This window comes from Coccinella septempunctata, chromosome 3, assembly GCF_907165205.1.
Source record: "Coccinella septempunctata chromosome 3, icCocSept1.1, whole genome shotgun sequence".
Classification (NCBI taxonomy): Eukaryota; Metazoa; Arthropoda; class Insecta; order Coleoptera; family Coccinellidae; genus Coccinella; species Coccinella septempunctata.
In genome coordinates, this window is record NC_058191.1 from 8,255,161 (window position 1) to 8,281,472 (window position 26,312).

Genomic DNA, 26,312 nt, shown 5'->3' on the forward strand with positions numbered 1-26,312 from the left:
GAGAAAAGAACTCCAGCAAAGTTCGTTGTACCACGTGAGGTTCTACAATTGAAACGGATGACATGCATCGTCTCTTCAGTTATGTTGGGCGGAATTATCTTCTTCGACACGTATTATTGAATGTTACAGTTATTGATATTGAAAGCATTCTAAAAGTTTCAAAAGTTGGGTCTTTTTTCAACAGAAGGCAGAACTCGTCAAACTTCACAGTTTCACCAAAAATCATCTAAACGAAACTTTCAAGATGACGTTATTGGAAAAAAATGATAAACAAGATGCTCACACGACCCTAGAATGTATGAAATATAAATATGTTAATACATGCAGGGACACTTCCCAGAAATATTGTGAGGGTGCGACGATCTGCTAGATAGTGAAATTTTCACTAGTTTAATTTTGGTACTCTTTGGCCTTTTTTGTGTCATAATAAATAAATATTCACAATGTCTTATTTTGTACAATATATGTACATATCACCAAATCATTGAAATAAGTCTTAAAAAGAAATCTAAAGATTACTGTTGTAATTGTTGAGAACAAAGTTCAAAACAAAAAACGAATTGAATGTGAATCATACTTTAAACTGAGAAATTTTCTTGTTAAAAATCTTTTTCTGAAAGTCTCCTAAACGTGACTCTTAACTCATTCAAGAAGGTGTTTCTGCAAACAGTTGCATGATCTCTTGACTGATTCGTTCGCAAAAGTTTCAAAGTTCAATTTCATCATTATATATTATTAAAAGTAAATGACAGATGACGAATATACATCTCAGATACACACACAAGAAATATATTAACAATATCCAATCAAGAGGCGTATAATTTTAAGTAAAATCTCTTATCAAATAGGTGACAGAGCGCTTTCGGCTCTTAAGCCATCTCCACTACCGCTGAAATAAGTTTATATGATCTAATAAAGAAGATGGGTTGAAAGTTGAATGCGCTCTACCGAGTGTTTAATCAAAGTTTTTACTCAAAATTATACGCCTTTTGAGTGAATATCAATATTTAGTTGAGCCTCCAAACCCCCTTCACGTTCGACCTTATGTTCTGAAATTACATATAGATAAAAGTGATGAAATAAGTTGAGAAAGAAATGGTGCACGACAAAGTCCACGTGGTTTTGCTGTAAAATAAAAGATAAAAGATAAAGATTTTGATGACATCAGTAGGCCAGGAATAGGATGGAGCCAAGGACAGATCCCTGAGACACGCCGCTACTAACCACAAAACTCTGAGCAGTAATGTCAGCCACTCTCACCTGAAGCTAGCGATCCAGGAGAAAAAAACGAATTCCAAATCAGTGAGAAAATTTTTTTCCTGACAATGAACGAAAAATGGAACTTTAAAAAGATAACTTCGTAACGTTTCGGAGTCTACATCAGACTGCTTGATCAGACGACTTCCTGATAATCTTCTGAATTGTAGTTTCTCTAATGACATTTGTCAGGTAAACATTTTTCTAATCTGATTTGCTCCTGACAAATAAGTGCAGGAGCAAATCGATTATTTCAATTTTTTAATTGATTTTGTTTTAGAGAGTGAAAACCCTTGAGAATTTCAGAAGATGCAGTGTCCTTCTAGATTCAATTTCAATCGATATCACACATTTATGTCGCGAATGTTAATTAAAAAGAATAATCTCATACAAAAGGAACAATGTTGAGGTTTGTAAACAAACAACATTAATGCGAAGATTATCAATTCGATGTTATTGAAATAATCAATCAAAGATGAATAAAAAATAACCCAACAAAGAGAAACCCCAAACTAAAGAAAAAACCAGAACTTTAACTTTGGCCTAAACTATCGATAAAATATTGCGTTTTTATTATCAGAAAATTTTATTTTACCAATGGCAGTGAAATTTAGGTTAAGCAAGAGAAAAAAAGCTTTGTTACTAAGAACGGCTTTTAACTGTAATGGGTACCAGTTTGATAGATATAAGTAATTAGGGTTGGCCAATATTGTGCTTTTTGCATCGAGGTGGGACTGCTGTTGCTCTCATGAGATCAAATAAGACAAAAACCATGGTAAGCATCTACTCTCCTTCATGGTTTTCAAACCGGCAGATTACCAACCCGGTTGGCAACCATGTTGCTCGTCTGTGAGTTCGAAACTTCTTCTTGATGAAGTGAAATAAAGATGGTTCTTAATTTTTTTTTCCTTTTTCTGATCCCCAAATCGATCCAACTGTCTTATCTGTGTGCTTTCCTTCGATTGATTCCGAAGGTTGATTACCGAATGAAATGAACCAAAATAGAACGGAATTTTTGGTTTTTCAACTAGCGGTAGATTTTTACCCGATAAACACGCATATGCGAACTATTTGGGTGTGTAGATCAGAACGAACAGCCTCGCAGCAGTGTCAACATCAATAATAATTCTCAATGAAATATGGCTCGTGTTACCAATTCAATGAAGACCAGTTTACCCGCGATATAATTTTTTTTCGCCTTCTAGAATTCTCGGTAATCGCGATGCGAGAATTTCGATCTGCAATTAGCATTGTTCGTGCCAAGAAAGGAGCATACGAGATTTACTCCATTTCATACTGGTCTTCCTCCCCTCCCCGGCTTGGAGGATAATTACATCGAATTTGAAGGCACGATATGATCTCCTCGGTGCAATTACGTGATATAATTTTCAGCAATTACGGAATTATTATTATTTCCAACTTTCCAGTGACAAAATTTCAAGGAAATGCACAGAGTTGCATGTTGCTCATAACATATGTTTTACAACGCTTCCAAACTAGCAATTTGTGAGGCAGAAATATAAATTGGGACCAAAAGTGACGCCTCTCTGAGCTGCGGTAGTGACGTTGAAAATCGATTCTTCCTGTTTTAAAAACATTTCATTCGATTAAAACGACGAAACTGAGTCTTACATTTTCAATTCTAAACGTCTGCTTATAGCACAGTGGATGGAAAGTCTACCTAGTAGGTAGTAATTAGGTTTGTTCCTTTATACTTGAGAATCAGTTTGAAATTAGACGGAGTGTTCAAAACTAGCTTTCAAACAGCAACTTGCAGGGACGGCTTCTGTTTGGGAGTATAGGAAATATTTTGAAGAAAATGAAAAAACAAGAATAAAACTGTTCAAATTTAAACGATAGAGTTACAATTTCGAGTGGAGATAAAGTTTTTGAACCCACAGTGGACTAACGACTCACTATGAATAAAAAATTTTTTTGTTGAAGGTTGATTTTCACCATACGTTCCATATTCTTTTCATATACTTTACGAGTACGTCAAATTTTCTAGTATTCACGCTAAACCTGAATATACTCAGACCTCAAAAATGTGTTAGCAAGAATATTTTATGGATATGGTATTTAGACGGAAGATATATGGAGAGGTATAGTTCTTCAGAATGATTTTAGATTTCTGCTTTTAAAAGTATCAGTTTAGTTTTTTTTCTTGCTTGAACCTTTTCTCTCAGAGCAGATGATTCATTTTCTTCAACATTCATCTGAGTAGTTCCTCTTGCACTGTGCAAGTGGATTTGAAACTTCAATTCTAGACGATGTATACAGCCTACAATCTATGAACACTTATGATTTTTACTGAATGAATGCTGGTGTGTCTCAGTACTCGACAATCGTTCCAGCACTTCTCATATTTTATTTTATAAGGGAAGGTTCTAATAATGAATAATGTGAAAATCCTTCGGAAAGGGATGCAGATGAAGCTTGCGTTGGACAGGAACAGGTAATTTCGGACTCGCGGAAGGCGTTATAATAAAAATTACCCGAAAACCACCCAGTAGACTTACAGCAGACATATCTGACACATATCTCACAATCTGATACACCCACGGCGACATCTGGTTTTTTACTCTAAGCTCTTGTACGAGGATGTATTGATATCTACTTATCCTAGACCAGTTCCATACATAAAAACCATAGAAATAAACATTAACTCATTAGAAGTGTCAGTGTGAAGTTCGAGGTGAAAAAAGTGAACCAGAATTACGCAATAAATTAAAAGAAAGATGTCCACCGAAATTGTGAAAATCGAAAAATTGGAGTATCGAGCCATCATCAACTCCCTGTATTTAAAAGGGTTAAGAGGTAAGCAGATTTACGAAGATATGCTCAATACCCTTGGTGATCAATGTCCTTCGTATGGGATCGTGAAAGATTGGACTGCAAGCTTCAAAAGAGGTAAATTTTCTATGGTAGATGATGACCGATCGGGAAGGCCAGTTTATCTGTCAGTCCCCGAAAATATCGATGCAGTTCATGACATGATTTTATCATACCGTGGAATTGGGCTGAAACGTATATCTGAAGCACTGAATATTTCATACGAACGCGTTCATCATATAGTTCACGTCAATTTGGACATGAGGAAAATTGCTGCAAAATGGATCCCCAAATGTTTGAATGTTGACCAAAAGCGTGCAAGGGTAGAAGCATCGCGTTCGATCTGTGCTGGAGTTGAAAACGATTTAGACTTCTTAAACCGAATTGTTACTATGGATAAGACTTTGGTAAATTTCTACGATTCAGAAATAAAGTAACAATCGATGGAATGTCCACACTCTGGTTCTCCAAGACCTAAGAAGTTTCGTGTCCAAAAATCTGCTGGAAAAGTTCTTCTTTCAGTTTGTTGGGATTGCCATGGAGTAATCATTATTGATTTTTTGGATAAGGGTAGAACAATCCCCGGCGATTACTATTCGACATTACTGACCACTCTACGTAAAAAAATTAAAGGGAAAAGACGCAGAAAGCTATCCAAAGTTGTTTTGTTTTTGCAGGAGAACCGTGCACACAAATCTCATGTTGCCATGCAAAAAATTCGTGATTTAGGGTTTGAAATACTGGAACACCCCCCTTGTTCACCAGATTTGGCTCCATCCGACTATCATCTCTTTCCTCAACTGAAGAAAAGTTTAAAAGGTTGTAAATTTTCTTCCAATGAGGAGGTAATAAAAGATCTAGAGACGTTGCAGGTTCTCTGGAATGAATGTATCCAATTAAGAGGAGAATATGTTGGGTAATAAAATATTTTGACATTGAAATTTTGTTTGGTTCCATAGTAGGCTAAGAATTTTTCATAATATCCTCGTATCATACGCCAAATTCTATGGTACTCCGTTACGCTAACCTCTGCTAAAACTGTATCTCATACACGTGCTATTATTATTGTTTGGTGATAAAAATTGCTATGCTGTAGGTATATCAAAAAAATATATACCTATATACTTCTTAAATAGCACTACCTGTTTCCTTATTTCCCATCCATTGTTAGTTACTAATCTCAGACTGAATCCATGTCGCTTGATAGTTTTTGAACGTTTTCCCAAAAATTGGAGAAAACTGCTGTAATTTCCTCTGTTTTTCAAAATTTTGATTTGTAATACTTCACTTGTACAGGGTGGGCAAAATTCGTTGTCTACTGAGGGGATCTCGAGAACTATAGCAGCTAGAAGAAAACAGATGAAACATTTCAGAGCTCATTTTCGGAGAAACAAAGAATGGTGAAAACCGCAGCCTCCTACTTTACTTCGTTTTTGAGTTTGACAATTTCGTGAAGTTCTCATAACTTCTTTGTCTTTGAAGTTACAAATCTAAATGCAAACTTTTATTGAATTTGACATTTTTGTATTGGAAAAAAATCTTTTGTCAGTAGATTCTACGTATGAAAGTGACTAAAAAGGTTCAAGTTTCAGGTCTGTAACTTCAAAGACAAAAAAGTAATGAAAACTTTTCAGAATCGTCAAAATCTCAATTTTTATTTATAACTCGAAATCTAAAAATGATAGGTCGATTCTATTTTCAGATTTGGATTAGTCACGAAAAAAGAGCTAGAGAATGTGTCATCCGTTTCCTTCTAGATGCTATAGTTCTCGAGATACCCTCAGTAGACAACGAATTTTGCCCACCCTGTACAACTGAATGGTACGTTGCATATACTCCTGCATTTGTCTTGTTTTTATCTAACATCACTTTTCCTATGAATACACTGTAATGTTTGAAACATTTTGAGAAAATCGTAGAGTCATTCGGGGCAACTGTTCGCACTTTTGCCTTTCAAGCCATACCCTGTTTCAAATGTTGAAGCTAGGAAAATTAAAACATAATCATAAGATAGAGAATTTTCTTATCTATAAGAAAACATCAAAAAGCAAACAAACAAAAAAGTTTCCTTTCCGCAAAAAAGAATTCAATAGAGAAAGTCGGAGTGCGTTCACATGCCCCGTATTGCGGGTAAGTGTGCGCACCCTCACAGGGTAAGTGAACGCAGTGCTTAGTGAACCACACAATCAAAACAAATTACAAAATAATGTCATCAAAATGTTACAATATTAGAGAAATGCTGTTTATTGTCAATACAGAAGCGCCATTTTACAAGCAGCGCATTATTGTTCGTGCCACAATTCTTGGTGAACACAACACTTGATACATTCCCCTGTTGGTGGCTCTTCATATTTTTCTGAACAAATAGGACAATATTGATCGAGTCTTAACCAAGAAAATCAACAGTGTCATAATTTATTCCTCACTGAACAAATGCCCATATAATGAATCTATGCGCACACTTACCCGCGCACACTTTCCCCAGTAAGGCAAAATTTGAATTGACGTTCTTATAGAGTTGAGCAGCTAAGAAAACCTAAAATTTTTTATTATATATTTAGATTAATATGCCTATGATCGAATAAAATATTGTTTAACACTGAGGGACTCGGAACTTGGACCTGGCAGAATGTGCAGAGATGCTGAAAATTAACAAGAAAACTAGTGAATTTGATTGATTGCAAATAAAAAGTTAAAGAAACGTGGCACGGCGCACTCCTATGAAAAACTAATATGGCGATTCTGCGCCCTTGCTTCACCCAAATGAACCCCTCTTTCATACATTGCATAGTCGAAATATACGCACTGCGCACACTTACCCACTGCGCTCAGTTACCCCGAATGACTCTATAATCTTTTCTATGTTTATTTATACTTCTCATCTCTGCTAGGTGTTTTTTTTTTGTTCTCGATTCCAAAGGTTCATTATAGACATTAAACAACTAAAAAATACAGTATTAAGAATGATAATGAACCAAAAGTAGATAATATTCAGCTTTGCTCAAGTTCTCATGCGTCACGACAGCGAAATATTTCACGTGAGCGAATCGGGGACGTCAAGACACAAAACCCCCAACCCTCCTTATAATTAAGCAGTAGGTACTTTATTCATTTCGACTCGGGCCGAAATTAGCATATCAGATGTTGCGATAGCCATCTCGTCCAGCTCGACCAACAGTTGGTAGCCACAAGTCACCTTTATTCCTGTAATGATCACCGAACGGCCTTATTGTTATCAGTTCGGAGGAACCACTAAGCGTCATAAATTTCCGCTTAATTGTTGGTGAAAAGTCAACGCGATTTATAAAACCCGCCCGGAATTATTTATATCTATAATTCGTAATAAATGATGGGAGTTCTGGTGGTAATCCGAAGATTTGTTACAGATTTTAATTATACGACTTGGGGTCGATTAAGATCTTCATTTTTTTACAAGCGCGTCCTCCGATAACCATCAACGTAATCATATGGATACTAAGAGGAAGCCATAACATTATCTGGACCAGAGTGGTAATTATATCGATGGGTCGAAGAAATCTCGGGGCATTGATTGATGTTGCCGTTTCCCGATCTAATTCGGCGTTGAGAAGAAAATATCGACGAGATGTTAGTTTAATAGATCGATTTGATTTGTTGGTAATCTAGACTAGCTTGTTTTGTATTTACAATTCAGATTATGATCTTTTTTCTTCATTTATTATATTGAGTCGATTGTGAAAGGAGTAACGCAGGAAGCTTCATACCAATTAATGAACATAAAGAGTCTGTTACGATGCTGAGAAATAGAGAACATAATTTTTATCAAACGATTTTCCAGCTTGATTCTTTTCTCCCTGTCTTCTCAGTCAACCCTAACCAACTTGATACTCGAATATGGTAGAATAATCTTATTATACAAGGTGAACCTTTGGCTTCTACATATATTTCAACACTAGATTCTTGGGGTCAAAATAAACACCTTTTTCCTTCACCATTTTAACCGATTTGGCCTAGATAAAGAGATATAGTCATTTTAGGTTTTCATAATGAGCTGTGCCACCCCTGGAAACCTAAAACTGAAGTTTTTCAAAGTACCTATTGAATATACCTATCATTCTGACCTTGGAAATGACCGTGAACCCACTTTCTCCATTTCATTTGGTAAACGAAGTAGGTAATGTTTATAGTTAGCGAAAAACACTGAATACTCTTTTCTTTATTTCTCTTTCATTTTCTTTGATAACGAATTAAGCCTACAACCAACCCTATCAGCTCTGATATCTAATATTCATCCCCAATATGTTATCATTTATGACCGTTGTTCATTTCATATCGTTCAAGAGTTACCAGATTTAGACATAACCCATTTACCCCGGGTTTCATAAAGCTTGATCGGGGAATCAACGCTTGATTGACGAATAGCTGTCAATTAGATTTCCATCGATAATTCAGTCATGATCATTCAGAATATCATTTTCGCATCAAATTAGGATGTTTATACGTCCATTCAATTATTCTCAATTGCTACTTCTTCAATATAGTCAGAAATGAAAAGGTTTCAGTGTTTTCATTTGAGAAATCGAGTGACCGTCAAATCGTTGATCGGACAATCGAAGTGTTATGAAACCCGCTGTTTATCTTTTATTTATATACGGGGTGAATCCTTGACTCATACAAATATTTTAACAGTAGATTCTTGAATCGAAAAGAAACATTTCTTTCCTATAACTTTTTTTCCGAATCGGCTCAGTTTAAAAGATACAGGCTGTTGAAAAACCATGAAAAATGTTATTTTTCTCACAAACGTTTACGAGTAATTTGAAAATTAAAAAGGATTTGTGAATTTAAAAAAAAATGGGTAATTTGTCTGAATACAACTATGTTTGAAAGATCCACAGACGTGTAGGGTCAAAGATTTAGCTTGTTATTCTGAAGGTAATTTTGTTTTTAAAGGAGTGGCACAAATCTTTATGAAAACTTAAAATGGCTATATCTTTTTATCAGGGCAGAATCGAAAAAAATGGTATAAATAAAAAGTGTCTCTTGTACTCAAGAATCTAAGGTTGAAATATTTGAACGTTCTAAACGTTCTATAATCAAAGAGTAACTCTTTGTTTCAAACGTTGTCAATAGGAACACATGGCCATAAAAATTCCTTCAGAATAACAAGCCAAATCTATGATAAAACACATATATATGTGTATATTGTGTTATGTTTCAAGTGGATTCGTTAAACAGAGTTGCATTCAGCCTAATTACCCAATTTTTCGAATCTCAGATTTCATTATTTTTTTTTTATTATTACTCGAAAACGCCACATCGCACAATAAAATATTATGAATACTTTAATTTCAAAAAATTGTCGAATATTCTTCAGTGAGCGTTCAACTCACTTTTAAGAGTTGGGTTATTTGAATTTGTGGTATTTTCAGTGTATGTTATAATGAAGGAACTATGAGATGCATACGAAATTTTTTTCGAAGAAGATTCATCACATCAATAAAGAACTACGAGTATATCACAGAAAATCATTTAATTCCATTGCATCCTTAGTGAGATGTAACTAAAAATCACAATTGTATCTGTATCTCTTCAACCCGGAAAGCCGGAAAAGTTGGTATGAAGAAAAAGCGCTTCTTTTCACCTCAAAAATATTTTGTTTAAATATATGTACAAGTCAAATACTCTGTATATCATCAAAAGGTTTACATTTTTTTTCTGTATATGCCTCACTTTTCAAATTTTTCCGCATTCGTAACTAGCAAAAAGCGTAATTTCACGTCAATTTTCTCCTTCTTCTCACCCTGCATAATACGGCCAATGGTTTCGGAGTTATATAGGTTTGGGACAAAACTTGGAACATAGATACAAGGAATGGAAAATAAATATTTGTTGTTTTCCAAAGACTGGAGTGAGATAGTTGCTTAGTGTCACCAATCACAATTGAGAAAATTGACTCTGACGTCATCGTCACATCAATTTTCATTTCGAAATGGTAGGAGGTATATAAGTTTATCCATGTAAAGCTACTGTCTTAGTGTCGTGCTAGACAGAAAAATATCGAATATTTGTAACACAACAAATACATTCGTAGCACTGCAATGGCCATTCCATATATTTATGTATGTTCGAAGGGATAAAGTAGTTAACCAAGTTTATATCTTGGAAACTGAAAAGAAGAAAATTTTCAGGCAATTAAAGTGAAGAAAAATAAATAAATAATTACTTATTCGTGAGGAATCGAATAAATTCTACAATTTTTTTCCTGGGTGGGGGAAGTCGATATTGGGTAGTTGGGTGCTTATGCTTATAATTATATTAATTATATAATATTTTCTAGTACGCGCCAACATTCGATATAGTCAGGAAATTCTGAATATTTTTCCATTGTATTTGATTTGTGTTGTTCTGAATGGATAAAATAAAATCGAAATCATTGTCATCATGGTCTCTCCATCAATGAGATGGTATTTCTCTCGACACTGAACCGAATTTATAGAAGAATTTGTAAATAGAGTGAATTAAACCTTGTATCTATACTTCTCGTGCGATCAAGAAATAAAATTGTTGTCCATTTATTTATTGTATAACTGCGTTTAATTCAATTTTTCCTCATAATATCGTAAATTCTAAATAAACTTTGTGACAAAATTTCTTTTTCCACCGACCTCATTATAATAGCTTGGTTTAATGTACACGAGATCACCTATTAATGACCCATTTTAATGGTAAGATTTCTCATAAATGCATAATTGTCATGGGCAACCGAACATAAAATTATGGAGAAGCCATCCGAATAATCAATTCATTTGTAAGTCTTATTGATTTTCAGAGTGACGGTTGCATGAGGAAAATTGAATTGTAGTAGGTATAGGTTGCAGAAAAATTATGATCGTTCAAAAGTAACCAATACTGAAACTTAGGCTTCCACTATATAGCTCCACTAGCTATGGACAATGTTCAATTGGCAGCATGAATATCAACATTCTGATATGAGAGTGGAAAATTTGTCTAGGCATTGATGTAAATGTAAATAATAACCTATTTCAATTCAAAAAGAGGTCTACGGAAAAATCTTGTAATCGACTCATTTTTGGATTTAGCGATTGGTAATCTAGAACATTAATAGCTGTCATGGATAAACTAGTTCATTGAATAACTACTATTAATTACCCAATTTCGATATTAAATTTTGAATTTCTGTTAGTTTCCTCAGATGTCCTACATAGGGAGAATTCATGTTTCAAGCTCTTTTTCATTTCAGACTACCTAGTCAAAAAGTTTGAATTCTCGCACAAGTAATAACAATACCAATACCATCCCCTGACCAAGACACAATTCACTCACCTAGCAATTTGGTCACTGCTCCTTGTTGCGATAACATATGCTGAGCAAGGTCGTAATGCCTCAGCCCAAATCTAGAAAGCTCCAGGAATCGCTGTTGTGACACCAGCGAAGCCAGGGGATGACCGGGTGCTGAGACTGCGCTTCCATATAAATCTCTCAAGGCTGAAGCTCCTAGAGAACCGGTTCCTGTGGGAGTGGAAGGTGCCACCGAGCTAGATATTGAGGGTGATGAGGCCACTGAAACCAATATATTATATGAATGTTCATGGATACTTGAAACCAACCAAAATCGTGTCAAGAGTTATTTGGTTTGTGTAATAATAAAGATAATATTTAAAAAGAGAAGAAGGAATTGAATTTATTGATCTGACTATCACACGGCTTTCAGCCGCAGTCTTCGGACAGATAAATACAGTTTGTTCAACAAAAATTCAATATAAAACTAATTGAAAACTATTGGATGGTAATAGTTGTTATGCTAATGATTTCAGGTGTTCGAAAAGTGGCAAAGCTGGCAACTTTATCTTTGGTGTAGACTGTCTCTTGTAGTGGGGTATCAATGGCTCGTTTATGTTAATTTTATTTTAGTTTGAGATGAATTTTATGCTGAGTGTACGCATTTTTTCCAGTATTTATTTCATTTCTGTTATGTGGTATAACATCTGATTGATTATTACCTATTTCATTTATTTTATTGCTAACGCCATCTTTTGTTTGCAGTAACGTCTTAGTGAAAGTGATCCATTTCAAATGATCATTTATTAAGACTCAGTAAAAGGCTTGGTCTTGTACGATTTCAAGTCAATTTGTTGGTACTAGTACAGGTTCCTCTATAATTTAAATAGTTTGTCTGTTCACGACTGAAGCTCGAAAAATGCTGATACGATAAAACTAATAGCATAATTCTAATTTTGGTGAAATTTCAGGCATAATAAGAAAGTACAAAAAAGAGCCATTTGCTGGAATTATAAAAATGCGATATGGAAAAATTGAATAATTAAGAGGACAATAATTTTAATTTAGAATGGAAATTGAATATGAAATGAAGTTATGCTGACTTCTAATAAGATTACGAATACAATTTATCACTAATCAATTAACATCAAATCGAAATACTCGATGACATTCCGTATGCATAATGTCAATTCGTTCCGTAACTAATTAATAATTCTTGATGAAACTTTGAAATCCAACTCAATGCAAAACCTCATATTCAATCTAGAATTTCCCCACAACTTTTAATTCTAAAATGTCATCAATCATACATCTTATCGCAAACGAGAAACTTCAATAGCTGCGACTATAAACCAAAGAAAATTATCGATAGTCACAAGTTGTTTATATATTCCATGTGTAGATTACCATAAAATACAGATAAAAATCAACAGATCCACAATAATGTATTCGGTTAATAAATCAATCAATAAGTAGTATTGGATTTATGAAGTTTTTGCAGGCCCAGGAGTTTGCGCAATGTTTAATATAATAATTAATATTTATAGAGCGTTTCATATTCATATACAACTATATGATACACATTGTGGATCTGGACTGGCAAACCTGTAAATCTTGATAATTGATATCAATTAAAGTTATTACGATACCTACAAAAACCGACACAATTAAAATGTCGATCCAAATACAAAAATGGAATGACAAATTGCCTTTCCATATAAGCTGAGTCCATTTAAAAATTACCCGTTGGTGCAAATTAAAAGTTTTAATTAATGTTCTTTGTCGATTGTCAGTCAGGGCTCGATGCCGAAATATATGTATCTCTAGGCAAGACCAGCAATGATCAATTATAACAACCAGTTCTTTTGTATCGAAGATTCGCCCAGTGCATCCTCAATGAGTGAAGATGAAGCGCAGTCGGACGAACAATCCCTCATAATTTTTTCCATTGTATTATGCATTTAATGGTAATTCGAAATGAAATGGCTGTGAACTCAATTAATGAAAAAATATACTGTCCAACAAATTCCCTAGTTGCCTTCTATACAGGATGTATTTGAAGGTAAGGCTTTTTTTCAACAGATAATCAAAATGGTCAAAATGAAGAGTTTCATCAAAAATCACCTATACAAAACTTTCAAAATGACAAAGTTGAAAAAAAATTGAAAATTATTACTGAAATAGATCCTAATACGACCCTACATTTTTGTTAGCTGAATTATCGCAAAGCAGTGGGAAAAAACTTATCTCCTGATTCGACCATGTAGTTTCGTTTAGGATATTGGCATGAAAATGGAAACTTATGTAGGATTGCCGAATTGTACTCATTATTTTTTAGTAACTTACATGATTTTATGAAATGGCTCATTTCGATACCTACTGACAGAATATACTTAGGACACTAGTGTAAAAAAAAGAATAATACTTCAAAATCTCATCAGTAAAATTCGTCTAAATTATTCACTATTTTTTTCAGAATGGGCATCACAATCTTCTTGTTCGAACATTCCAACAATCGTCGTAAAAATGGGATGAAATGGGGAAATATCATAACACTTTGTCAACATAACTAACATAAGCACTTTCAAGAAACTGCCTCGATTTTCAAATTTTTTTTCACCCTAAATCGCACGATACAACAATAATGATTCTCTCAAAAGTGACCTCATGAATCCAATCCGATGAACTTGGTACTGAACCAGTAATTTTCCAGCCATATGTTTATGTTTTGTTTCGTTTTTGCGATGCTATATTCACCTTCCACAGTCCCGTACTTGAAATTCAATGAAATTTTGTCGAAATTCTAGGGGTTGTATCTCAGCCATCTTGAATATTTTATATGGAAAATTTTTGGTTGAACGACTTATTTTGATGAGTTCTACCTTCTGTCAAAAAAAAAGCCTCATCTTTGAAATAGCCCTGTATATGATTGAATATTGGGATCCATTATATCTTCACGTATAACCTTCGTACTAAATATTTCCTTCACCATTTTTTGGTATTTTTTTCAATAACATTTTCAAGAGCATCGAGTCTCATAATTTAGTATTTTCGATAATTCGATGCGGGTCGTAATAACATGCATTCAAAAAAATTCATCGTTAAGTAGGCTATGGAATTTTGAACTTCGATATTCCGAGTCTAATTTAAATTATGAGCTTGTGCTGTACTATTTTTCAGATGAACTGTCAAGTCAAACTTTTTAATTCTATTAACATTATCTGCAAAATTTCAAAAATCATTCACCTACTATTGAATCCTACTTCAAAATTAGGGAGAAAATAGAAAGAGGGTTGAAATATTCTATTCTTAAATGTTCCAGCAACTTAGAGTTTCCCAATGTTGATTTAGAATCAGATTTTAATGAATCTTCCCAAAGAGCACATTGGAAACAGTGGTTTCGCGATGTGTTGACATTTTTCGTGAAACACGTTTCTTCGAACAAAAAAGGAAGCGGTTGACCAAAAAAGAAAACCCCAGAGATATTCAGCAATGTTGAAAAGTGAAAATATGATGAATCACCACGGATAAAGGTGACTAGATTCTCCGTTGGCATATGCCACACCATTTTGAAGAAAGACATCAATTTGTTTCAGTTAAAATTGACATGTCACTAGAAAATCAAAGAAGTTGATTACCTATTTGTAGCTTCCAAAACCTTTGTATGCATCAGTCAAAGGCAAATTGTAGGACGTATTTTTTTATGGAACTTCGACAGCAGAATGAGAAATTATATCCCTATCTCAAACTATGTGATATTTTCCTCAGGCCTCATTTGAAGAATTCAATTTTCTGAATATTTAGACTAGAACCATTGATAAAAATTCATCATGTTAACAATGATTCCTTCATTTTCTGTAACGTTTATAATATGACAGAAGATGTGAGAAGTGTTAGGAGCAAAGGGAAGGAAATTTCCTGCAACTACTTCATCTATAAAAACACTGAAACCTGAAAATCATTTTGATGAAAATCATGTAATTAAATTTCTTCAGTTCAGTTGTCGATTTTCATCAAAAATCGATCACAATTCATTATTTATAGAGAATTAAACTTATAGAGATTCCAACCGAACATATACAGGGTGGGCTTTTTAAAACGAAACAGACGAGATAACGGGCGGAATAAATTCATTTAGGAAAAATGCTCGGACACGTCGATTTTTGTTTTGAGGGGGACCACTTTCAAGGTCAAATTCACAACTATATCACTTCAACCCTTAGTGTTAGAACACCAACCCCTAAATTTTGAATAGGAAAGATAGGGTGAGTGATACCTAGTGCTGAATTCAGCGTATTTATTTTTTTCTCATTCAATTCATTCGTTTCGAGATATTCTATTTTGAATTTCGTACAGTACCAGTCATTCCGCTAACCATGCTATGTGAAATCAATAATTATTTGACTAATTCATTCTGTGGTTACGATGGTAACCGTTAATTGTCGACATTAGACAACGAAATAATTATTATGGGTTCTTACTTTCTTCAACAATTAAGGTGAAAATGGTTTATTCTTTGGCAGAAAGAATTGAAATAATTTCTGTATTTTTCATTGTTGATGAGAGAAATGAACATTATTTTTATGTCTGGTGTATGGAAGTTATGGAGTTCCATCAAATCTACAAAATAAATGAATAAATTCGCTTGATTCAGACAGCTTGCTTGACGATAATACCATAGTTGTTTCAAATTCAAATGTCAATATTTCAAGAATCAATGAATCAATAATGAAAAAACCAATATGCTGAACTCAGGATGAGAAGATCTTCTAAATGAGGTGAAATTTACCCTATCTTCCTTATTAAAAATTTAGGGGTTGTTGTTCTAATACTAAGGGTTGAAGCGATATAGTTGTGAATTTGATTTTAAATGTTGTCCCCCTCGAAACAAAAATCGACGTGTCCAAGCATTTTTTCGAAATAAATTTATTCCACCCGTTATCTCGTCTGTTTCGTTTTAAAAAGCCCACCCTGTATATTGAGAAACTGAAATAGGTAGAACCCTTTAATATAATAAATGAAGGTATAAAAAACCTAATACCTCGATTCATGCCAGATTCAAGACTTCTACGTACGAAAATAGTGAACTTCGGTTAATACCAAGAATTTTTCCATCCGTCTCAGATTGTTTCAATTCTGACTCAATAAAAATGCTTCTCGTGCGTTGGGAAAAACCATCTACTCTTTCCTGAAAAGCCATTTTCCATACAAAATAACGATATACAGGGTGAGTCTTTGACTCGTACAGATCTTTTAACCGTAGGTTCTTGAGGCCAAACGAAACACTTTTTTGCTGTACCATTTTTGACGATTCGGCCTTGATAAAAAGATATAGCCATTTTCAGTTTTCATAGTGACCCGTGCCACCCCTGGAAAAACAAAATTCCCTTCACAATATCTAGCTAAATCTGTGCCACATACACATCAGTGACATTAAACAGAGTTGCATTCGATCAAAGTACCCAATTTTCCAAATTTCACAGATACTTTTTAATTTTTGAACATCAAATTACTCGAAAACGGCGCATTGTGAGAGAAAAAACGATACTTTTATTTTACAAAACGTTCAAATATTCATTAGATAGCGTCCTACTTAGTTTCAAGAGTTGGGTTCTTTAAATTTTTGGTATTTTTATGGTACGTAATGGTCATAATGAGAAGAACAGGAGATGTCGGTGATATATTGTGTTCGAAAAAGATTCATCAAATAAATGAAAAACTATATTCCGATATTCATTTCATTCTATCAAACCGTTTGTGGGATATAACTGAAAATAACATTTTCTTATGGTTATTCAACAGCCTGTATCTTTTAAACCGAGCCGATTCGGGAAAAATAGTAAAGGAAAAAAGTGTTTCTTTCGACCTCAAGAATCTACTGTTGAAATATTTGTACAAGTCAAAGACCCTGTATAATGAGCTATTCGATGCAGATTATGCATCCTGTATATCATAATTGTTCACATTTTGGGAAGATGAAGAAATTCAAGTCAAGGAAGGACATACATTCAGTCACAGACACTGATCTCTTTAAGAGTTCACTGGTCACAGATCATAAACCTTCAAAATTGTATAGCCTATTTGACGACAATTTTTTGAACGCACGTTATAATAACTGTATACTGAATGAATGACACATGACTTTCGAACAACTCGTATGGATAATAAATGTTCCAATAAAAAAATATCAAATTTCAAGAGCCTTTTTCATAGGCTTGTTATATGACTTTGGTAGTTCTATCAGAGGTATCAAAATCTGCTCTTCCCAAAACTTCGAATGCTAAAAAAAAAGTGATCATTACGAATTCCTCTGGTAGCGAAGAATCAGAAGAACAATCTCTTTCATCGATTCATTTCGTAGCATAAAATATTCCGAACCATTTTTCTTCCAGATCAAGCATTCAACATAGAAGTGGATATTCATGTGACCAATAATCAAATTCAATATCTTAAACGAAAATGAAATTTCTCGGGCTTCATTCCTGCATAAAATTCAACCAGACCAGCGCACCGTGAAACCAGTATTTCAATACCATTTGAGCGTCGATATAAAATATCGCTCCTTAAATATTCCAATTAAATGGTAGCCTCCTCCTTTGACAAATTTCGAATTAATCATCGAGACCATCTGCGAATAATGATTTTTATGAAATCTGTTGAAAAGACTTGTAACGGGGGCTATCAACACATGCTCACCCCGGTGTTAATTTGTAATGGGTTTAGATAGTATCTCTTGCAGATTATTGACCGGAAGACTTCGTAAGCGACGTGAAGAACACCTGTGAGTTTGTCACTTTTCGTTGAGAGGGAAATTATAATAAATTCCTTTCAGGAACTTTATGGCGAAATTTGTTTTGACAGAAAAAATCAAAGTAAAAGAATATATGTTTTTCATCTTTCCACATAAATCTTCGATAAAATAGTCCAATGTCTTTTTTTTATCCAGTGGAAAAAATTTGTGGGCTGAACAAAATTTTCAAGTGATTTTCAACAGACTCTAACTCAAAGATAAATGGCACTACAACAATTCAATAGAGAGGATGTTGTAGCTGCAGGAGTTAATTTTTCTCGGCGCCGGACTTTCTTTTCGTTTTACTTCTTCATCTTCAATCAGATTCCATTTATCCGGTCTAAGACCATGATGTGGCCACTTCTCGCTGAACTATCATAATTTGAACATCAATGGTTGCACTAAAAGTAATTCCGATTTACATATTTTATTCTTTCATAGAGTGACGAAAAAAAAATGAAAAGCATTTTGACGATCTTTTCTTACCCATCAGGTAATTCATCTCAATAATCTCCAATGATTTCCAAAATGGTTAGGCCGAATTACATAATTATATTCATTTTTGATTTCCTGTCGTAGTAGGACGCCACTTATCGTAGCCGAAAGAGTTTTGTTTTGTTACAAATCGAAGAAGAAGTTGAACGGATACTATCGTTGCGTACATACGAGGATGTATTGATATCTAATTAGCCTAGACCAATTCCATGCATAAAAAAAAATATTGCGTCACCATAGCGACGAAAAATAACTCCTTAGAAGTGTCAGTGTGAAGTTTGAGGTCGAAAAAGTAAACCAGAGTTACGCAATAAATTAAAAGAAAGAAGATGTCCACCGAAATTGTGAAAATCGAAAAATTGGAGTATCGAGTCATCATCAAGTACCTGTATTTAAAAGGGTTAAGAGGTAAGCAGATTTACAAAGATATGCTTAATACCTTTGGTGATCAATGTCCTTTGTAAACGACCGTGAAAAATGGGATTGCAAGTTTCAAAAGAGGTAAAATTTCCATTGAAGATGATGACCGATCGGGAAGGCCAGTTTCTGTGTCAGTCCCCAAAAATATCGATATAGTTCATGGACATGATTTTATCAGACCGTCGAATTGGGTTAAGACGGTTATCTGAAGCACTGAATATTTCATACGAACGCGTTCACGTCAATTTGGACATGAAAAAAATTGCTGCAAAATGGATCCCCAAATTTTTGAATGTTAATCAAAAGCGTGCAAGGGAAGAAGCATCGCGTTCGATCTGTGCTCGATTTGAAAACAATGTTGACTTCTTAAACCGAATTGTTACTATGGATGAGACTTGAGTACATTTCTACGATCCAGAAACAAAGCAACAATCGATGAAATGGCGATACTCTGGTTCTACAAGACCTAAGAAGTTTCGTGTTCAAAAATCTGCTGGAAAAGTTCTTGCTTCAGTTTTTTGGGATTGCCATGGAGATGATTGGTTTGTTGAATAAGTGTAGAACAATAACCGGAGATCACTATTCGACATTACTGACCTACGGGAAAAAATTGAAGAGAAAAGACCCGGAAAGACTTCCAAAGGTGCTTTGTTTTCGCAGGACAACGCCCCTGCACACAAATTTCATGTTGCCATGCAAAAGAATCGTGATTTAGGGTTTGAATTACTAGAACACCCCCCTTATTCATCAGATTTGGCTCCATCCGAATATCATCTTTTTCCTCAACTGAAAAAAAGTTTCAAAGGTCGTGAATTTTCTTCCAACGAGGGGGTAATAAAAGCTGTGGAGGTCTGGTTTGGAGAGCAAGAAGAAACATTTTTTTTAAATGTCTAGAGACGTTGCAGGTTCGCTGTAATAAATTACAATTAAGAAGAGAATAGAAAAAATATTTTGACATTGAAATTTTGTTTGGTTCTATAGTAAGCTAAGAATTTTTCAATATATATCCTCGTATAGTATTATGAGGACTAAACTAACAAAAAATGGTATGCACTCAAAAATGAACATGAATACCAAAAAGAGGTATCATTTCCGTAGATATATTCATCGTTACTGAAAAGAATCAGATATAGTAAAATTATTCAATTGTTGGAAATATGCACAAAGATTCGTTCGTTAATTCGTTCGCTGTTTCAACCTGCTTATCAATTGGTTACACTGCATATAGTAGGTACCGAACAATTTTTCTACTAAATTCAAGAAGTATTAATATTGAAGGCCCTCTTGATGTGTTCAATCGAAAAGTCTTCGAATATTTTCTAGTAGATTTTTTCGATTAACAAATTTAATACTTGAAATATATTTTCAAAAGTTATCTGTCCAAAAAATGTCGAATTTCGGGCTAGTTACTTTACAGAATTTTTCTGATTGTACAACTTGACGATGAGGTTTTGAAATTTCTAAGATGTCCTGTTCGCCTTTCAATCAGATGTCTGCAAATAATAACAGGCAGTTTCATAATCAATTTTCCCTTTCATTCCAAAAGTTTTCTGGAATTTCACTAAATAAAAGAAATGAGCGAAATAGGGACTGAAATTCATCTTGAAACTGGCTGTATATTGATTAATAAGTAAATGAATCTATGGATATAGGAACCTTCAGTTAATTTGACGATGTTTTCCTTTAAACTGATGAAAAATTAGGTGTGTGTAACCTATACCAGCCCAATCACGCTGCCAAAATCTCCTCGGGCTTTTATTAACGAATATGGTAGAGAACAAAAGATCTACATGGTCGCAGGCTAACCGAGCCACAACGACCCCGGTTCAATTAAAAAAAATACAGCAGCCCAATCACGCTGCCACAACCGGAAGCATTCCACAATTTGTTACAACTTTATTACAATTTATTACACCAGTTCCGAATTTTATTAGGTACGTTTGCCAATCCCAAGTTATGACTGTTAGGTGTAGGTTTTATATCTAAAGCTACACCACCCACTTGAAACTGTTGAAATAATTGTGATTTGGACTAGAATTTATTAAGATAATAGTTTAATGTCTGGAAAATTAAACACAATTGGGAATTGACGGCATACAGAATTTATTACAAATTCATCACAACGGACTTATCTATGCAAATGTCAATTTTGATCCTTATTCTATATGGGTGTTGTGACCCTTCAGTATCCAGTCGACCTGGTGTAATGAAGTACCAAAGGTAAAATTTTCGATAATACATACCAAAACGAACCATGTCCTTGTCAAAACCGAATCGATGTTCATTACAAATATTAGCTAGGTACATATAATGCAGAATACAGGGTGACCATTCATCACCTGATGGTCTAGTGTAATGAAATATTTCACAATGATAATTGTAGGTCTTGGAATACAATCAGAATTTTCAATTTGAATTTGAGTCTGTTGTAATAAATTTGTAATAAATTCCAGTTCACATCCCATTTCACAATAAGTTCAAAAGGTTACAAGTGGGTATGGTGGCTTGTGGCTTTCGATACAATCTGCACCAAACGTACATAACAAGGAAATGGCGAGAGTAATAAAATTCGGATGTGGTGTAATGAATTGTAATGAAAATATAAGAAACTGTAATATGCTTCCCGTTTTGGCAGGGTGATTTGGCTGATGTAGATTCAAATCAGTGAAAAATAAACGGCAAACATTCATATAAATTGATTAATTGTAGAAAGTCGATTTTCTAGTTGCTATTCTTGGCGATAAAATATTGTTTGAACAACGATCAAATTTGAAATAGGGGCACTTGCTAATGCTATCTCATGAATGTCGTCCTTATATTCTCATCAATTGTATTTCGGGGTAGAACTGAATATTTTTCAAACTTTTATAATGACATTATTTATGTTGTCTCAATTTTCATTATTGTTTTGTATTATCAGATAGATTCGTATCATTTCAGGAAAAGAAGAAATACTTATCTACATTAAACATATAGCAGAAATAGAAAAAATCCTTTCATCTTGCGAAAAATTCAATTTCAGGTAGGTAGGTATATCGATTGAAATTTATTCTGGGATGATTCTGCATTTTCTTAATCTTTTTAGGGTTTTCACTCCCAATCTCTGAAACAAAATCAATTAAAAAATGAAATAAACGGTTATCTCCTGCGTAAATTCTTGCACTAATTTGTCAGGAGCAAATCAACTAGAAAAAATTGTTGCCTGACAATGAACTGAAAATAAAGAACTGAAATTATAATTTTAATGACGGAGCCTGACCATTATAAACGAAATATTAGAGAGTCTACGTGTATTTTATTGGATCAAGATAATAATTTGGCAAATTGTTCGGTAGGAATAGATCATATTTGGATCAATTTACTGAAGAAGGAACTGTCATCCGGTAATCCGGCAAAATTAAATGAATTAACGTTTCTATGCAGTCTCTGTTTCTATGCATTGACAATTAATGTCAAACAAAAGCTACAATTAAGAAGATTTTCGAAAATTGATTTTCGTCTGATTAAATAGTATGATATAGACTCCGAAACGATACAATATGAAATTATAATTTCAGTTCTTTATTTTCAGTTCATTGTCAGGCAACAATTTTTTCTAGTTGATTTGCTCCTGAAAAATTAGTGCAAGAATTTACGCAGGAGCAAATCGTTCATTTAATTTTTTAATTGATTTTGTTTCAGAGATTGGGAGTGAAAACCCTAAAAACATTAAGAAAAAGGTAGGTATATGTCTTGTAATTTATATTATAAATCGAAGTTCATTAGTCATTTTTCGATGGATTGTAGAAGAGTTAATGCAGATTCTAAAATCTTCAAATGCTCAACATCTATCAAGTACAGCCTACAGTCATGTAGGTACATATAGGTATACTTAAAAGTGACTGTCAAAGAAATATACTGAATATGCTCGAAATACCTTGCAAATCAAGAACCACAGTACACTAATTTGGAGGCATATTCATGGAAGTTTCTTTATGTGACTAATAGTCGTTGACAAAATCAAAGTGCCTGTTATAGAGAGTAGAATATAAGGAAATCCTTGGAGATTCCAACGTTCGAGCAAGCGACGAACCTCCGTGAAATATCAGGAGCGGTACTTATCGAATTGGGCAGTTTTTCGCTCCGCTTATTAAATAATATTCGATCTACTGTGTTCGAAACGTGTCAACGGTAGTCCTTTTCATGGCACGGTCGTGTCCAGCATGCTGCAGACTCGTAATCCGACACGTTTTTGGGAGAAAATCAAGGATATCGTATTTCCCCGAATTCGATATCGCATCCCTGCTTCGTATTCGAGCAGGGAAATCGACAAAAATGTTGAAATTTTCTTGGAATTGGAAGCGCATATAAAAATCAAAAATTACTGGATATCACATTGGTTTATGTAATGTGTTCACTCAAAATCGATTAGAAATATTTCCCACGAGGATCATTTCCTGGGTATTTGTTGATGAGGAAAAAGCTAGTCTGTTTTATACATATATACATATTGTTAATTAAAAATTAATTTTTCAAATGCGTGGAATTGTATTATGAGTTTTGCTTTAGTTCAAACATATGCAATGTATATTTTTGTTCCACTATTAATCATATATTGAGTAGATATTCTTGGTTAAAATAATTTACAAGAAAATTTAATTCCTGAGGGTTTTGACAGATTTACGCCGCCATCTTCAGGCTGTTAATAAAAAAATGTGAAGTGGACTGTTCCTTCACATTTTTCTATATACCTACACAACAGAAAGCATTACAGGAACAAATCAAAAATAGATATAAACCAAATATAACATTCTTCAAAAAATTTTTCTTACAATTTAAAAGTGAACAACATAACGAATTTTTATGACGTGCTTTCAGTTGTGTGTACAGAAGACGACATTTTCATGAAGAAACATTTCAATAAAAATTCATTCACATCCCGATGAAGACGGTAAAAATGCCGATGTGATCCTAAGGGTGTTGGCTGTTTTCTTTAAATTTCTTTAACCAATCCTTTCTGCTACTACCGCAAAGTAATTGATGAAAAGAATTAAGGAAGTACTAATTTGAGTCAAAGGCTCCATAACCTGGTTCAAATTCATGATCAGGCTCTGTTCAGAATTTTAGTTTCATAGATATAATAGTTTCACAGATGTAATTTTTTTTGAGAATTGTATTATTATTTTGTGGTTGAAGTTTCCACAAACCTTTCTATCGGTTTTCTTTAAAACTGCCTATATCAACAGAGTTTCAATTCAATTGTTATTTTTTGGATGTTAAGACCAAATCTTGAATATGTGTAACTACAGAATCATTGTCCCCATAACGAACTCAACAGCGCATTTGGAAATTACAAGCTCCAATCTGTGTTTTTGAGAATTCAGAAATTTTGGCAAAATGCATTTGTTTGAAGTTAAAAGCGCACAAAATTGCAAAGAAGTATTTTTTTACTATGACAATAAATCAGTAGATATATCGTTCACCAAACATAAATGCGATACATAGATAGATGTTTGATGTGAAGAATTTGTTGTTCTTGAAAACCATGAAACTAAAATTCATGTTCATATTTTCATTTATCTACTTATTGGAAAGATTAAGATGTTTAAAAGAGATTACTAGGTATGTTTTAACAATATTTCAGAATGAATTTTGGGGAATAAGAAGCAAGTTCAGATTCTGGCTAAGTTCAACTTTGAACCTGACACAACTTGTCAAAATATTACAGACTTGTCGAAGTTAAGCTATGGAGTCTGCTTGGACTCAAACTGTAGACTACAATCGGACCTGAATGCTGAATGTCACAAATGATACGAGACTAGGACAAAACTGAAAAGGATACATATCTTCTTCTTCTGGTATAAGTAGGTATATACAGGGTGAGTCTTTGATTCGTACAAATATTTCAATAGTTAATTCTTGAGGTCAAAAGAAACAATTTTTTCATTTTTTCCGAATCAACTCGATTTAAAAGATACAGGCTGTTGAAAAACCTCAAAAAACAAAATTTATTTTCAGTTATATCTCACAAACGGTTTCATCGAATGCAATGAATTTCGAATATAGTTTTTCTTTTATTTGATCTTTTCCGAACACAAGTTATCATCCACGTCTTCCACTTTTCTCATTATGTACCACAAAATTACCAAAAATTCGAAAAACCCAACTCTTGAAACTCAGTTGAACGCTATCTAATGAATATCTATTGTAAAATAAAAGTGTTACGATCAACAATAAAAATATCTGTGAAATTCGAAAAATTGGTTACCTTCTTTGACCGAATGCAACTCTTTTTAAAATATCCACAGCTGTGTAGTGTCAGAGATTTAGCTAGTTATTCTGAAGGTAATTTTGATTTTTCCAGGGGTGGAACAACTTATTATGAAAACTTAAAATGGCTGTATCTTTTTGTCAGGGTCGAATCGTAAAAAATAATTTCCCAACAAAAATGTTTCTTTTGACCTCAAGAATCTATTGTTATTATAAAATATTTGTACAAGTCAAAGACTCACCTCATATATCGTGGAATGTGCAGAGGAAAATGTTAAAATGATCAAAATATTCAAATAAATGCGAGATTGTTTGTTATGTACCAAGCCAAGAAATTCAACTGAGAATTCAGACAATAACATGAGTGGAAATTAACACTTGTTTGGAATATATTTGGATATGGAAGAAAAAAATTGAAAATTAGTGGTTCATCACATAAGTATATTTTTCTCCGTATTCATTTAAGAAAATTGTTTTCATTAATTTTCATTTTATCTTGGTAAGTCTATTGGCAGTAGGTAACTAGCGATGTATAGATATAGTGCTTTCTGAACGTTGAAAAGTTATCGAAAATTGGCCAGTTTTATACCTATACCTAGTTAATTTCCAACTTTCCTCAACAATAATACTGAATATAAATTGACCTTTTTGAACTTGAAAAATCAAGGAAACAAAATCCGACGAAATATTCTGTTTAGAGGTATTACTTAACTACTTAATTAATGTGATCAGCGGGAGTTGGAAGCAGAGTTAATGAAATGAACAAAAATTCTGTGGTTGCTTCAACGTTTTTTCAACATTTTCTATGCATGTCACCCACCACCTATTTATTTGACAGTTGGCTGATCGTAATTCCTCATCAGCTGTAACCTTAGTTCCACAAAATTTTAAGGTCCGATTAAACTGTCGGTAATCATCAATGCCGCAGATCGAGAAATTTGACAAGTGGAAGGACCATATCAGTCACACAAAACTGCAAACAACCTAC

General features: G+C 33.8%; 1 protein-coding gene across 1 annotated transcript in view; it reads right to left on the bottom strand.

The window, feature by feature from the left end:
* Positions 1-26,312, bottom strand: part of LOC123309851 (paired box protein Pax-6-like) — a 74,984-nt gene that overhangs the window by 47,374 nt on the left and 1,298 nt on the right. The window contains exon 2 of the mRNA XM_044893140.1: positions 11,416-11,652. Coding sequence (XP_044749075.1) covers positions 11,416-11,652 — 237 coding nt within the window. The remainder of the gene's footprint in view (positions 1-11,415; positions 11,653-26,312) is intronic.